The 16681-nt window shown below is 43.8% G+C and overlaps 1 protein-coding gene across 1 annotated transcript in view; it reads right to left on the minus strand.

Moving 5' to 3' along the window:
* Positions 1-10075: 10075 nt before the first annotated feature.
* The window catches only part of MCM10 (minichromosome maintenance 10 replication initiation factor), a 42637-nt gene continuing 36031 nt past the window's right edge, over positions 10076-16681 (minus strand). Inside the window, exons 18-20 of the mRNA XM_066233869.1 lie at positions 15248-15393; positions 11743-11785; positions 10076-11655 (exon numbers count right to left, since the gene is read on the minus strand). Of these exons, the coding sequence (XP_066089966.1) occupies positions 11572-11655; positions 11743-11785; positions 15248-15393 (273 nt within the window). The 3' untranslated portion in view covers positions 10076-11571. The remainder of the gene's footprint in view (positions 11656-11742; positions 11786-15247; positions 15394-16681) is intronic.

The following is a 16681-nucleotide window of genomic DNA, read 5'->3' on the forward strand; positions in this document are numbered from 1 at the left end:
TTCTCCAGCTCTTCTGTCTAAAACGGAAGCACAGATCACACAGCCTGACTGTGTCAGTGGGTAATATAAAATACATATTGTCTTTGGAAAATAAATATTATCTAGGGGGCAAAAATAAAACTTTATTGTGATGCGTTTTTGCAAAATTTTCTAAACTTAAGATCTATGTAGCATTCACACATATAAAATTAGTCAAATGAAATATTCAAGATTTAGTTTCTGTGAATATATGTTCTATAATTTGATATTTAAGGAAGCTTGATGTGGCACAAGTACATTCTACAGCACCTACACAAATGAAATGCATTATACTTCGAACTGTTTTGTTTCAAAATATCAGAGTATCAATAACAAAAGGCTTTGACTATAAAAGAATAAATGCCAACGAGTTTTTAGTTATGTCATTATTACATAGTCCCTATTTTGAAAGGGTGACTATATATTTATATATGTATTACATATTCCAATCCTCATTTTTTTTAGAAAATGGGACAAGCATCAGTTTTAAAGGGTTGTTACAGGTGTATATTTCCTCACAGACAGGGCAGCTATTTGACCTGTGTGGCTCTGCATTTCAATGACCTGCCGGAAGGGCCATCGCTGTTAGTAGCGTTCCAACCGCTCTTGACCTGCAGGTGCAGAACAGGCTAAGAGCTCAAGGTCTCAGAGGATTTTAGCTGAGCCACAGAAATTCAAAATTTAGATATTGATACATTAAACTAATAAGAACATGTTGCTAGTGTTATGTAATATTACCTGATCTTTAATGTGATACTTATAATACTATTTCATCATCTGCTTTTCAGTAATAAGGCATCTTTCATGTCTGTTCTAATGCTACATAAGGCATCTCTGCAACAGGCTTCCAAAACTATATCAAGAATAAAATTTATTGATTGGTTTGGATGACGAATTGTGATTAAACTTTCTTAGAGAACATGAGCAAGACTACAATTTTTTTTTTCTTTTCATTTTTCCGAAGCTGGAAACGGGGAGGTAGTCAGACAGACTCCCGCATGCGCCCAACTGGGATCCAACCGGCATGCCCACCAGGGGACGATGCTCTGCCCATCTGGGGCGTCGCTCTGTTCCATCCAGAGCCATTCTAGCACCTGAGGCAGAGGCCACAGAGCCATCCTCAGTGCCCGGGCCATCTTTGCTCCAATGGAGCCTTGGCTGCAGGAGGGGAAGAGAGAGAGAGGAAGGAGAGGGGGAGGGGTGGAGAAGCAGATGGGCGCTTCTCCTGTGTGCCCTGGCCGGGAATCGAACCCGGAACTCCTGCACGCCAAGCCGACGCTCTACCGCTGAGCCAACCGGCCAGGGCCTACAATTTTTTTTTATTTTTTTTATTTTTCTGAAGCTGGAAACGGGGAGAGACAGTCAGACACTCCTGCATGCGCCCAACCGGGATCCACCCAGCACGCCCACCAAGGGCGACGCTCTTCCCACCAGGGGGCGATGCTCTGCCCCTCCGCGGCGTCGCACTGCGGCGACCAGAGCCACTCTAGTACCTGGGGTAGAGGCCAAGGAGCCATCCCCAGCGCCCGGGCCATCTTTGCTCCAATGGAGCCTTGGCTGCGGGAGGGGAAGAGAGAGACAGAGAGGAAGGAGGGGGCGGGGGTGGAGAAGCAAATGGGCGCTTCTCCTGTGTGCCCTGGCCGGGAATCGAACCCAGGTCCTCCGCACGCCAGGCCGACGCTCTACCGCTGAGCCAACCGGCCAGGGCAGGGCCTACAATTTTTGATGACTATTTTTACCTAGACTTGGTTCATTTAAGATCTTAGTTTATTAATTTTACAGATATTTATTAATCCTATTATACATACACATAATGCAACTCTTTTTTTTTGCAACTGTCTTTGATAAATAAATATGAATACATAGAAGTTGTATATATCTCTTTATCTACACATACCTATATGACTTAAGAAAGTACTAACATAGGTTTATCAAACAGTTTCACATTTACCTACAGAGTAATATCACAACTTACAGGGATTGAGATATACATTTTAATATTTACATTGGATACATTTTAAAACTGACTTTGTTTTTACTTTGATTGTATGTTATGTAGGGTGGTGGGCAATGGGGGAAGGTCATGTGGGGAACTCAGGCTTGGGAACTTTGGCTAGGACTGCCCACAACCAAGCGTGCCAAAAGAAACTTCCCAGGAGCCCTTTGGAAAAGAGTGACACCTCCGTCAGCTAGTGAGATTTCACCACGTCATATTAGATCGACCACCCTAGGTACCCTTTAAATATCTCTCACGCGGGTCACCACTTGTGATTTCCCTGGCCTCCATGTCCCCTTGGGGCCAGGGAACCTCGTCAGATGGGAAGCATTCTGTACTCAATAAAGCCTTTTATTATTCCACATTTCATGGCTATGGCCTCTTCCTTCTTTCTTGGCGGGGAAAAATACCTTACATTTTGGTGCCAAAAACCTGGGAGGAGTTGAAGTCCACAAGGACCGCTCCTCTTCCTTTCCCCTCCGAGAAAGAACCAGGATCTCCAACCTTTCACCCACTTCGGTGCACGGTGCGGTAAGTCCCCTGCCTCCAGCCTTCCCCTCAGTTCTTTCCGCCAAGACTCCCTGTCCGGAAACCAGCTCCGTCAGGGACCTCTTTCCATTCCAAGTGCGTGTGCCCATAGAGACGTACTGAGTACATCCACTTTCGTTATCTGTCCCTGGCCAGAGCTTGAGTTTTGGAACGCCAGTTCTCAACTCTGACCACTCCGAGGACTGAGGGCGGCCGTGGGGGCACAGGAATCTCCCACCCTAAAGCAGAAGAAACTGTTCTTCTTCTCCACTGTGGCCAGGCCACAGAACCTATGGGATTAGCCTCTTGAAGGGACTTTCGGTTTTAACACCCTCACCAATTTATCGCCAAAAAAGCTGGAACCTGACTGGAGATCCCTTACATTCAGGGCTTCCAGTTATTTGCGCTCCTGTCCTAATCCCTGTGCCGCCTGTTTTATCACGCAGGCCCTTTTTTTGGTCAAACTTCACCTAAACCCTCCACTCCAAATCTTTTCTTCTTTGCCCAACCCCCAACTCTCTCCCCCTCCTGCCTGACCCCCGGGGGCGCCCCTTTCTCTGGACTTCTCTCTGGTCCCTCTACAGACCTTTGCCACTCGAGTCTCTTCCCTCCGGAAAGCCCCCTCCCTTCGCAGGATCCTGTTTCTCATTCACCTGCAAATATCAGTCTCTTTCTCCTCCCCTGCTGGCCAGGGGCCCCTCCCTTCTCCACTGTGTTCTTAAGCCCCTCCTCTGTCAGGCCATTCTTAGCCTGCCATTGGCCCTTACACCGGTTTGCAGGATGCCCAACCCCAATTTTCTTAAGGAAGGCCTGGCCTTGTCCTGCCTCCGGCTCCAGCGTTTCTGGCAGGATCTGGGTGCCGAGATTCCCAGGAGCCCCCCTCCTTTTATCCTAACCCCCAGACCCCTATATGGGACCTGTGACCATGGCATTTAAAATTTTCAATAATCGTGGCTAGTAGAAAAAGGCCAAGGCTGTTCGCCAGGCTCACATGCAGCAGAAGGTAATGCTCCAAACCCAGACTCTTGTGGCAGCCCTGAGGCTGACAGAGCAACAGGAGCAAGGCACAGGAAGTGCCTGATCCAAGTCCAAGCCACAAAAAAGATCCCTACCAGCAGCTTGCTTTAAGTGTGGCAAGCAGGGTCACTGGTCCCAGCAGGGCTCCTGCCCGTGGCTGCCCACTGAGCCCTGCCCTGACTACAAGCAACCCGGTCACTGTTGGAGTAATTGCCCCTTTGGGCAACAGGCTTTTCCTCAGCGCCACTACGTGGAGGACAAGCCACCTGAATGGGAGGCCAAGCCAGCCAGGTGGGTGCATCGCTCAAACTCCTAGGATACAGCCTGGACTCGGAGAACCCAGGGTATGCTGCAACGAGTGGGTAAGTCCATCTCATTTCTTGTGGACATGAGGGCTACCTTCTCTGTTTTGCCATCACACTCACACTCTGGACCTCTAATTCCCTCACAGGTCTCGATTATGGGAATGGATGGGACCCCTTCTTTTCCCCTTTGCACACCACCTGACATGCAGTTTGAATGGAATCCCCTTTTTTGCACTCCTTCTTAGTTATGCCTTCGTGCCCTGTACCCCTTCTGGGTCGAGACATTCTACACAGTCTCAAAGCCACTATCCAACTAACAGCATCTTCCCACTTACTCCGACCATTCCTCAGTACCAAGGGTTCCCACATAATCAATACTACCCTCATTTCTAACCATGTTTCTCACATCAAGCTTGCTCCCATGCAGGATCGCTAGCAGTTTGGAACCCATCTCCAGCTCACCAAAAAGATGGACCCTGCAAATCCTCCTATTACTCCTCTTTTTAAAAAATTCTTACAGAACCACATCCGCAAAGTTTTTCCAGTCACAGCCAAACAAATGTTCCTCCCAACTCCCCTCAAAGCCACCACCTTTCGATCTCCCCTTCCCCACGATGCCCCTAATGAGCAGGAAGTAGCCAAAGGAATAAGCGGGGCCCCTAATTAACACAAAAGACCAGAATGTAGGGTGGTGGGCAATGGGGGAAGGTCACGTGGGGAACTCAGGCCTGGGAACTTTGGCTAGGACCGCCCACAACCAAGTGTGCCAAAAGAAACTTCCCAGGAGCCCTTTGGAAAAGAGTGACACCTCCGTCAGCTAGTGAGATTTCACCACGTCATATTAGCTCGACCACCCTAGGTACCCTTTAAATATCTCTCACACGGGTCACCCTTGAGACTTCCCTGGCCTCCATGTCCCCTCGGGGCCAGGGAACCTCGTCGAACGGGAAGCGCTCTGTACTCAATAAAGCCTTTTATTATTCTACACTTTGTGGCTACGGCCCCTTCCTTCTTTCCTGGGGGGGAAAAATACCTTACATATTATATGTAAGAAAGTATTTCACAAGAATTAGATAATACATAAAACATTAGGTTACTGGTAGAAATGTGTTCATAGACTAATAATCCTACAAACTATTTCAAAAAATACTTGTAATGATCTATCAAATTTCTTTCAATTCTGCTTCTAAACTTTTTTACAGCACTGATAAAGCTGAAATTCTTTATTTTTCCTGTATCCTTGGAAACAAAATATGATTAAAGAAACTATTTTGAGCTTTAAATTTAATAAGAACACTTTTGATTTGAAAAGTTATTCGTGTGACTAAAACATTTTCTACTCCTAGGTAGCCTGGCATAAAACCATTTGTATCTTTGAACTGAATGTTTATGTGCTTTAAAAGCTTAAATTAAGACTTGCTATTTTATGTCTGTTTTGATTTTTTAAATATTCTGGATGACTATTTTTTTTTTTTTGTATTTTTCTGAAGTTGGAAATGGGGAGGCAGTCTGACAGACTCCCGCATGCGCCCGACCAGGATCCACCCGGCACGCCCACCAGGGGGTGATGCTCTGCCCATCTGGGGCGTCGCTCTGTTGCAACCAGAGTCATTCTAGCACCTGAGGCAGAGGCCACAGAGCCATCCTCAGCGCCTGGGCAAACTTTGCTTCAATGGAGCCTTGGCTGCGGGAGGGGAAGAAAGAGACAGAGAGGAAGGAGAGGGGGAGGGGTGGAGAAGCAGATGGGCTCCTCTCCTGTGTGCCCTGGCCGGGAATCGAACCCGGGACTCCTGCATGCCAGGCTGACGCTCTACCACTGAGCAACTGGCCAGGGCCTGGATGACTATTTCATAATATCAAACTTGATGGAAAAATTTATGAGACCAAAATTTTAAAAAGGAAATTTTGAAAAAGAGCCATGTCTTATCTTTCCATCTACGCTGAAGTTTCAGAAGTCCCTTCTGACCCCAGCAGGAACACTTGTTTTGTCGGTACTGACTCACCTGCTATAGCTCTGCTTTTACCTTTCACTTTTTAGAGTAAAAGTATTTAAATCAATCAATCAATCAATCAAAGATAAATGGAGAGTGAAAGGGAAAAATCATTGAAGTAGCAGCTGAGCTGATACAAACAGCAGTAAAAACACTATAAAGAAAAGCCTTTGAAGATGTCCAGAATAAGTACTGACATCTGAGAGGCAGTCAAGGTGTTGTTTTCTTCTTTTTAAATAGCAGCATTGGTTTTCCTTTTCACCATCTAAAAATCATTTTGTTTTGGATCACTGGACAAATAAGTACTGGGATCTCATTCTAACCTTACAGTGATTTTAGAGATTACCAATTATGCCGAATTGGAGCGTTTGTTTTCTGTGCTCAAAAAGACTCAGAACTGGGATAAGTAGGGTGCGGGGTGCTGCAGACCAGCACGGGGTGCATCGGCAGGACACAGGTTTGCACAGACTCCTCCAGCACAGGATATGGCTCCACCCAGTGCTACTGCATCTTCACATTTTGAGTATGAAATTCAGACCCAAATGTTTTCAGAGTAGGAAAAATCAACTTATAATCAAGGTCATGCGATATTTTTGTTGTCAAAAAGCGAAAATTAAGAGTAAAGCCAAATCTACAGGTCCAATACTGACAGTTTCCACTGGTAAGAACTCGCAAGGGGGAGCTCTAGAGGCTCTCCTAAAATGGCAAGAGAAGAATAGAAAAAAAAGCACTACAGCAACACTTGTAAGCTACGAAAGCTGTGTCTAAAGTTTTCTTCAAAACAGTGTCTCTTTTTACCAGTATGAAAATACTTTCGTTAATCTGAAGAGAAACACTGCCCTCCTAAAAAAGCTTTCTCACAATTTCTGCATTCTAGTTGGAAAAGTTTTGTTTAGACCTTTTTAAAAAATAATGAATACTTTTTTTTGAAAAAATATGTCCTCAAAAAAAAAATACTAATACCGCCTCTCACAAAATATGTTAATAATATCAGCATATCCTTATAAATTTCTTTTCCGACATCTCTCATTTAATCACAGATTTTATTATTTTCTTTGATGCATTTGCGTTATTTGGAAAACATATACTAAAATATGCACTAAAGCAGCAGAAAAATAGATTTTAAAATTTTAATAGGCTTTAGCATGTAAAGTCAACATACACAAAATAAACAGAAGAAACTGAATGTTTTGGATTTTATATTCATTACAACAAAAATAGTTCCTAACAACAAAATTATTCATGACCCCAAAATGCAATCCTATTGATAGGTTGCTTGTTCTTCCTAGCTCAGTTATATCATGTATGAATTCCTTTCAGGTCAGAGTATATTCAAATCTCTATTAACTGCTTCTTTTCAGTGGTCGGCAAACCCAGGCTGTTTGGCCCCTTGAGTGTGGCTCTATCAGAAAATACCGGCCCTGGCCGATTGGCTCAGTGGTAGAGCGTTGGCCTGGCGTGCAGGAGTCCCAGGTTTGATTCCTGGCCAGGACACACAGGAGAAGCGCCCATCTGCTTCTCCACCCCTCCCCCTCTCCTTCCTCTCTGTCTCCCTCCCCCTCCCCCCCCCTCCCCGCAGCCAAGGCTCCATTGGAGCAAAGTTGGCCCCGACGCTGAGGATGGTTTTATGGCATCTGCCTCAGGCACTAGAATGGCTCTGGTTGCAACGGAGACACCCCCCGGATGGGCAGAGCATTGCCTCCTGGTGGGCACGCCAGGTGGATCCTGGTGGGGCGCATGTGGGAGTCTGTCTGACTGCCTCCCCATTTCCAACTTCAGAAAAATACAAAAAAAAAAAAAAAAGAAAATACCACATTGTGGTATCCCCACACGCGGGGCCTTGGCCGGTCAGGTGACTGGGAGAGGCCCCACAGAAACGCCCTGCAGAATAAACAGCGCAGGGGAGGCACCAGTTGAGTGAGCATATGGCTCCACAGCTAAGGTTTGCCAACCACTGCAGGGAAAAAAAAAGGTACTTTGTGGTTCCCAACCTTTCTGGGCCTTGTTTTCTCCACCTGAAAATGAAGAATGTACAAGTTGAGGCTGTGATTACCTTGGAAAGGAGAAGGGGAAAGAAAAGGGAGAAGGGGGAGGGGAGAAGGGGAAAGGGGGGAAGGGGGAGGGGGGAGGGGAAAGGGGAGCCACATGCTCACTCAACTCGTGCATGAATCGCATTCTCGCACAAGTTTTGTGGAAGAGCCACACTCAAGGAGCCAGAGCTGCATGTGGCTTGAGAGCAGCAGTTTGCCGACCACTGCCCTGGCCTGATGACACAAACTCGAGTTTTCTTATCTCTTTCCTTCCACTGTTCTCTTCAATTTCATCCCTGGCCTAGATGTACCCAATCTCATTGAGCTCATTCCTGGGTCAGGGATTTTTGATTTTTCACTTGCTATTTCTTCTAAGATGAAATGAATTCGCTGTTTTCATTCTGTGTAAATCTCTGCTTTAATGTTATTAACTTCAAATGGCCCAACTTGACTTCTTATGTAAAATACAATCTTCTCCAACTTCCCTGTCCCTTTAGTCTTTTTGTTGATTGATTTTTTTTAGAGGGAGAGAAACATCATTTGTTCCATTTATTTATGCATTCATTAGTTGATTTTATATGTAACCTGATGAGGGATTAAACCTGCAACCTTGGCATATCAGAACGATGCTCTAATGAACTGAGCTCCCTGGACAAGGCCCCCCTTTGGTCTTCATGAATGCTTTCAGAGCATGTATCAAAAACAGAAACTATGATACTATACTGTTACATGTTAATTATTTGCCATGTTTAAGCATGTAAGGTCTAGGAGGGCTAATTCTTTGGCATTTGACAGAGTGCCTGGAATGTAGTAGACACCCAGTAAATATTTCTTGACTAAGTATTTGACGATTATTTCCCTTATAGTGTTCATCAAAGCTTAGTTCTTTCTTTCATGTTCTTTTCCTTTGGCATGGCCTTGTTACCCTTCTTTTTATTTGGAACCTGAAAGCATTGGATCGGCCAGTTGGTGTGGTCCATTTTCTCTTGAATGTCAGATTTCTAGAGAATATAAAAATTGAGTTCCTAAGTTACCACTTAGGTTCTGCATGCATGAAGATCAATGCTTCCAATGACCAGCGTAGTAGCTATGGAGAAGAATTATGAACCTTTTGCAAATCAATGAGAAAAAACTAAAATTTTAATTATTAGACAAAATGAGAGATCAAATAGATAACCTGAACAGACACTTCTCCCAAGGCATACAAATGGCCAATAGATATATGAAAAAGTGCTCATCTGCGCTATTAGAGAAATGCGAATCAAAACTACAATGATATAGATACCACCTCACATCTGTTTGATTGGCTATAACCAACAAGACAGGTAATAACAAGTGTTGGAGAGGCTGTGGAGAAAAAGGAACCCTCACTTACTGCTGGTGGGAATGTAAACTGGTACAGCCATTATGGAAGACAGTATGGTGGTTCTTAAAAAGAATAGAACTATTGTATGACCTGGCAATCCTACTAAGTACCCAAAAAACAAATACATTGGTATGCAAAGACACATGCACCCCCATGTTCACTGCAGCATTATTCAATGGCCAAGACATGGAAACAACCCAAGTGTTCCTTGAAAGAGGGTTGGATAAAAAAGATGTGGTACATATATACAATGGAATACTACTACTCAGCCATAGGAAGTGATGACATATTGCCATTCATGACATGAATGGACACTAAGAACATTATACTGAGTGAAATAAGTAAATCATAAAATTGAGACTCATGGACATAGATAAAAAAATAAAGTGGTTAACAGTGGGTGGGTGGGGGATATAAGGGGGACAAATACATGGTGATGGAAAATGACAACTTTGGGTGATGGGCACACAACACAATCAACAGTTCAAATGCTATAGAAATGTTTACCTGAAACATGAATAATGTCACCCCGTTAAATTTTCTAAGTAAAATTTAAAAAAATAAAAAGGGAAACACTCAAAGAGCAACCTGGAGTTCAAGTTCTTGGCAGCTGCTTGTTGTGACCTACTTCAAATACATAGTCCTGTTTTACGTTTATGAGACAAATATCTACTCTAAGTGAGCCATTAAAAATAAGTTTCAAGTCCTTTTGGTTCTTATTAAGAATTAAACACTTTATTTTTTGTTAAAAAAATTAAAAACACAATACTTCCTGGAAAGGAAGGTAGCCTAAAAATACAATTAGGATAGACCTTAGGGGGAAACACAAGGGTCAGACACAGTACCGTTTCCTCATATAGATCAGAGTCTGATGAAATCTAAGGTTCGTGAATTTTATTTCTAGCATTTACACATCTATTGTAAATCAAACATCTCACATGACATCTCTCATAATTGTTACATTTCTACCATGACACCATCATGGGGAAAACTAATTTCAGAGCTTAAATCCCAGTATCGTAATCCTACCAATTTATCCAATCTTTAGGTAATATCAGCCTTCACTTGGGTCAAACGGCGTATGGAAAGTCAGGTTACGTAGGTAGTCGAATCTCCTAAATAGGATTTTTTTTTTTTTTTTCTGAAGCTGGAAATGGGGAGGCAGTCAGACAGACTCCCGCATGCGCTGGACCGGGATCCACCCGGCATGCCCACCAGGGGGCGATGCTCTGCCCATCTGGGGCGTTGCTCTGCCGCAATCAGAGCCGTTCTAGCGCCTGAGGCAAAGGCCACAGAGCCATCCTCAGCACCAGGGCAAACTTTGCTCCAGTGGAGCCTTGGCTGTGGAGGGGAAGAGAGAGAGAGAGAGAGAGAGAGAGAGAGAGAGAGAAAGAGAGAGAGGAGAGGGGGAGGGGTGGAGAAGCAGATGGGCGCTTCATGGTAATTTCCTGGGCCGCGAAGTATAATAAAGTATATGTGCAAGTTCCAAACTCCATTCTTTAAGGGGTGTTTGTTTTTCAGTCATGCTTCATAGCTTCTCAAATGCTGCATTCATTTTGGTTACAGGTTTCAGTTTCTTCAAGCCATATTTTGGAATCATAAAATTTTTAGGTATTTCCATTCAAAGTTCTATAATATTGTGTGTGAACAGAAAGCCATTCAGATATGACTTGCAATGCCAGGTAAGGTTTAGTGACTTAATAAAAACAAACAAACACCCCCCCCACCCCCAAGAAAACAGAAAAGAAGGAACCTCGCTTATAACATCAGTACATCTAAATTATATCAAGGGGAGTGATCATAATTATCTAGATAAAAAAAATTTATTTGTAGAATTTGAGTGCTAAAAGACACATTTCAAGATCAATTAGTCCCACTTTCCTCATTTTACAGATAAGGAAACTAAAGCCCAGAAGTTAAGCAACTTATCTGGGGTGAGCTAAATTAATTCTTTTGCCTCTGTGTCTATAGAAACACTAGCATCTTATTGTGATAAAGAAGCAACACTGCACACCCTATAACCCAAGAGAAGCAGAAACACAGATCTCAATTTATCCTCCAGGTTTTGGGCAAAAAATTTGTGTGAACACAGCCATCAGTATTATGTACACAGAAGATAATGGATTTTCCACGTAAGGGTCAATGTAAAATGTGGCGTCATATCAGCACAATGGAAGGAGGTACAAGGCAAAGCTTGTAGGCTTAACATGTATTTGTTTTGATTGTGTCAATGAGAAACACGGGCCACACAGAACCAGTCCTTGCTTTCCTAGAGCCAGAAGAAGCAATGTAGGTTGTGAATATCTGTATGAAGTCAGTGCTATTTAAGGCTATTCAGAAATTTGGCATGTTCTTCTCCTCTAGGTAACAGAGTTTCTCCTCCTATCTTTGGGCCCATCTTTTCCTAGAAAAATGAAAATAGTTTAATAAGAAATGAGTCAACATTATTTGCATGGTCACTAAAATTAGTCTCACCCTGCGAAGACCATACCTTTAGCATTCCGTCCCGTTCCCATTTGAAGAGGCCACAGTTACTGAAACAGAAAAAAGGAGACTTACTTGGCAGTGAGAGGCCCAACACATGCAGACCCAGAAGAGTGTCCCCCATTCAAGCAAAAGCTGATCATATGTAATCATATGACAGTCATATTACAGGCTATGCTCAAATGCTACTGAAAATATTCCAATGATTTGAGAAATGGTCTTCAACTCTGTAACAGCCAGATACATAAGAAATAGAATTTCTAATGAGCATAACAGAGTTGTGCTCTTGGCAGGTGATGAATGCAACCTTGGTTCCTACTGACGATTGATAACTGGGATGAAACTCAGATTTAGGAAGCTAGCTTAAGTCTTGCCCAACTTTTCTCTTTTTCTGAAACTAAAAGGTTGGGATAAAAAAGAATTACTCTTCCTACCGGTCTGAATAATCTTTTCTCCTTTTTCATAACCCAAACACATTTACTTTCTCTTATTATTCAAAGGGTCTAGAGATGCTTATTCACCTTTTCTACCTTGGTGAGTGAGTCTCACCTGAGAAGGGATGTGGTTACTATGGGGAATGCTTATTTTCTGCAAAGTTACCGTAACTCGGGAAGGAAGAAACAGAAAAACACAGGAAAGACCTGGAAGTAAGTCTGACCTGTAGATCCGAGAGAATGTGGGGCATAGAGCACTGGTCCCCAACCCTTTTTGGGCCACGGACTGGTTTAATGTCAGAAAATATTTTCACGGACCAGCCTTTAGGGTGGGACGGATAAATGTATCACGTGACCGAGACAAGCATCAAGAGTGAGTCTTAGACGGATGTAACAGGGGGAATCTGATCACTTAAAAAAAATAAAACACCATTCAGACTTAAATATAAATAAAATGGAAATAACGTAAGTTATTTATTCTTTCGCTGCAGACCGGTACCAAATGGCCCATGGACCGGTACCGGTCCATGGCCCGGGGGGTTGGGGGCCACTGGCATAGAGGACTGCTCTACCTGCCTCATTCTTCTTCCCTATCTAGTTTTGTAGTGTCAGTCCTGGTGTTTGTCGTCTGTTTTCTTTTTTGAACTGCCAGTGCCTTACTAAAGCGTTGACTGCTGAGGCACCCATTTCAAAGAGGAAGCCACTTCAAAGATGCTAACTCAATAAACACATCATCAGCCACAGGACTACTTGTTCTTTCTTCGTGTGTTTTAAATCCCCCCTCATATGTAATAAGGAGCAAGCCTTGGAAGCCCTAGGCCTTAACCCCAATAAAAGCAGAACCCCACGCCAGTGTACTCTGGCTCCAGGCTCTCTCCAGGGACCTCGCTGTGTGGCCCCAAGTATATTGTGTAATTTCCAGGTCTCATAAGTAATAAACCTGTATCTTTTCAGAGTTCCCTGTTGGTTATAGCTGAAGGGTATCTGGCAATCATAGGAAAAACTACTAGGGCTGGTCCAGCCATAACGCTGGTTATTCATAGGCTGAGACCAATACAAAACAAAATTAGACTCTCCTCCTGCCGAGAGTCAGCATGCTGGTGGCCTGAAACTTGAGCCTCTCTATTACTTTCCCCTGCTAGAGACCCACTCAGTATCTACTGAGAGAACGTTTGCAGCCTACTAGATCAATGACAATATTTAAAAAATTACTGTTCTAGTTAGGGGTAGGCAAAAAATATAATGCAACCCATGGGCCAAATCCTGCCTGCATGTGTTTAAAGTTGTATTTGAACACAACTATCTCAATTTGTTTCTGTATTTATTGCTTATGGCTGCTTTCATGCTTCAACAGCAAAGCCGAGTTGTTGGGAAACAGGCCATGCAGCCTGCGAAACCTAATGTATTTACGAACTATAAAAATGATCCCCGAAAGTAGTCTTGCCTAATCTATTTACTCTCTGGCCTGTACAGAAAAGTTTGCTCACTTCCGCTCTAGCTCAAGAATTGACGGCCCTGGCCGGTTGGCTCAGTGGTAGAGCGTCAGCCTGGCGTGTGGGGGACCAGGGTTCGATTTCCGGCCAGGGCACATAGGAGAAGCGCCCATTTGCTTCTCCAACCCCCCCCCCCCCCCCCCCCCCCCCCCCGTCCTTCCTCTCTGTCTCTCTCTTCCCCTCCCGCAGCCAAGGCTCCATTGGAGCAAAGATGGCCTGGGCGCTGGGGATGGCTCCTTGGCCTCTGCCCCAGGCGATAGAGTGGCTCTGGTCGCAGCAGAGTGACGCCCTGGAGGGGCAGAGCATCGCCCCCTGGTGGACAGAGCGTTCGTTGCCCCTGGTGGGCGTGCCGGGTGGATCCCGGTCAGGCGCATGCGGGAGTCTGTCTGACTGTCTCTCCCCGTTTCCAGCTTCAGAAAAATACAAAAAAAAAAAAAAAAGAATTGACAAGAGAAAGCAGCTGTTCTTACAAAAATTACAGTGCTGCCCAGACGCCAAAACGGCACCTTGCTCTTCCATTTGGGAGTTGTACTAAACTGTTTATCCTTAATGAACAGAATTTTTCTGATACTGAAATGTTTTACAGAAGCCGCTGTCACAATAATTTGGGGAGAAGTCAAATATCAATAATCACAAAGCTTAAAACAATTATCTAGGCTGAACAATTCACAAATCAGCTCCTGACAGAGTGATAAACTAGTGTGAGGTTTGGGTCCCCCTTCCCCTAAATCAATCCTGGGAAAACTTGAAGTGAGAGTCAAGTATTAGTTTCAGGAAGCAAAAAATGCCCAAAACCAAACAAGCAAGCTAAATAGTAGTGAGACTATCCTGGTGAGACATTCTTGGGAAGACCGAAGGTGATTTTGAAATTGCCTCAAATTCCAAAGGATCAATATCATAAAAATTATGTCTTTTAAGAATAAAATTAGAATTTAATGACAAAAATAATAGCTAAAAACAATCCTATATACAGTTGTCTCTCGCCATATTGCGGTTCATTTTTCGCAGTCTCACTGTATCGTGGATTTTCAAATTATAGATATCTAATTTTGTATGGCAGATTTTTCGCTATATTGTGGGGTTTTGTGGTATATAGGTATTTTTACATATTTATTATTTTAATTATTTTTGTGGTAAAGTAAGCATTTTCTAGCCTAAAAAAATTGAAACCAATATAAAAATTTAATTAAAACATTAAAAAATATTAAATTGAAATAATAAAACCTTAAAATATATATAAGTAATAAAATAAATATAAGGTTGCTACTTCTCGGATTTCCGCCTGTCACGGGGGTTCTGGAACCTAACCCCTGCGACAGACCACTGTCCTTGGAAATTAAACACTATGAACCCAGCGTATTCACACTCCATTCAGTTAGTCAATAAACATTCCTGAGGACCTGCTATGCGCCAAGCAGTATGCTAAGTACTGGGAATAAAGCAGTGAAGAGGACAGGGCACAGAAATAAGGCTTGACTCTCACAAAGGACTGTCCAATGTTCCAATGGAACAGTATCATGTGGGAATTGAATAAAGAGTTCAGGAAGGTCTAAATGAAACAAGTAACCCCAGGCAGTTCTCATACCTGCAATGTTTTTTGGGGAGCCTGTCAAGGGAGATACATCTGCTTCCACAGGGACATTTGAAAAACCTTTTCGTGCCGTCGTGCCAATGGTAGTCATGTTGCTCAACGACGCAGGTCTCCGAAGGTTTGAAGTGGGTGTAGGCACACTGTATGAAACCAACAGGACCCACATCAGTCCGGTAAAGAGCTCTGAAGGAGAAACCAGCTAGCTATTATGACAGCAGCCTGTTCTCTCGTCATGACCCAGGTGGCTTGCTAGTGGGTGACCACCCTGCCTTCCAGCTGCTGCGAGCCATGTGATTTCTTGGGTCCCTCATACTGATACCACTTTTTCTCATGTTTGCCCCATGGAAGTACAAAATCTGCTGTGACATCAAGACAACAGAAGGTCAGAGGAAGAAGACTCCTGGAGAGCGCTGAGCAGCCCAGGCAGGGCTGTACCGAGGCAGCACAATGCCCTAGTTACAGGACACTGAAGCACAAGGCCATTTAGGAAGCTCATCAAGCACGTTCGCTCTTCTGAGGCCTCTGAAAAGGATATGAGCTTATTACTACTACTATTTTTTTAAGTAGAAAAACCAAGACAGAAATATTAATTAAATAATTTGTTTAAAATTTTGATTCTTAAAATGAACAAAGAGACTAAGAAACAGTGGGGGAAGCCTGAAAAAGGTGCTGGGACAGTGTGGTGTTAAATTCTGTTCATCACACTGAGTCCAGATAAACAACTCCCGACTCGGGCAGCCTCTGCAACCACAGAGCAGAGTGATGTGCCGGCAGTGGTGGGCAGGGCAATGCTCTCCTCCCCCAAATGGACAGTCTATTCCCTGGAGCCTGTGAGTATGTCAGCATTAAGGTAGCTAGTTTTCTCTTTTCTTTTCTTAAAAACTGTTTTCAGCAAGAGAGGAAAGTAGAGAAAGAAAGAAATAGAGAGAGAGACATAACATTGAGCTGTTCCTGTATGTGCCCTGATCGGGGATCGAACCAGTCACCTCTGCGTTTTGGGATGAGCTATCTGTCCAGGGCTAATTAGTTGGTTCTAAGACAGGGAGATTATCCTGGAACACATGAGTGAGCCCCAAGAAATCATAAGTTGTCCTTAAAAGTGGAAGTGGGACAAAGGGGAAGAGGTCAAGTGACGCTGAGAGGGCTCAACCTGCCTTTGCTGGCTTGCAAGAGGGAGGAAGGGGTCACCAACTCAGAATATGAGTGAAACTGAGAAGCCAAGAAAGGCAAGGAGATGGTTTCTATCCTGGAGCCTCCAGAAAGGAACATGACCCTTGAGGACAGCTGGATTTGAGCCCAGCCAGACTCACAAGACGTCTGACCCACAGAACTGTAAGATAATAAATTTGTGCTGTTTTAAGCCACCACATCAGCAGTCATTTGTTAGAGCAGTAACAGGCAACTAACACGCCAGCTTTCTCCTCAGGC

Source organism: Saccopteryx bilineata, chromosome 5, assembly GCF_036850765.1.
Source record: "Saccopteryx bilineata isolate mSacBil1 chromosome 5, mSacBil1_pri_phased_curated, whole genome shotgun sequence".
NCBI lineage: Eukaryota > Metazoa > Chordata > Mammalia > Chiroptera > Emballonuridae > Saccopteryx > Saccopteryx bilineata.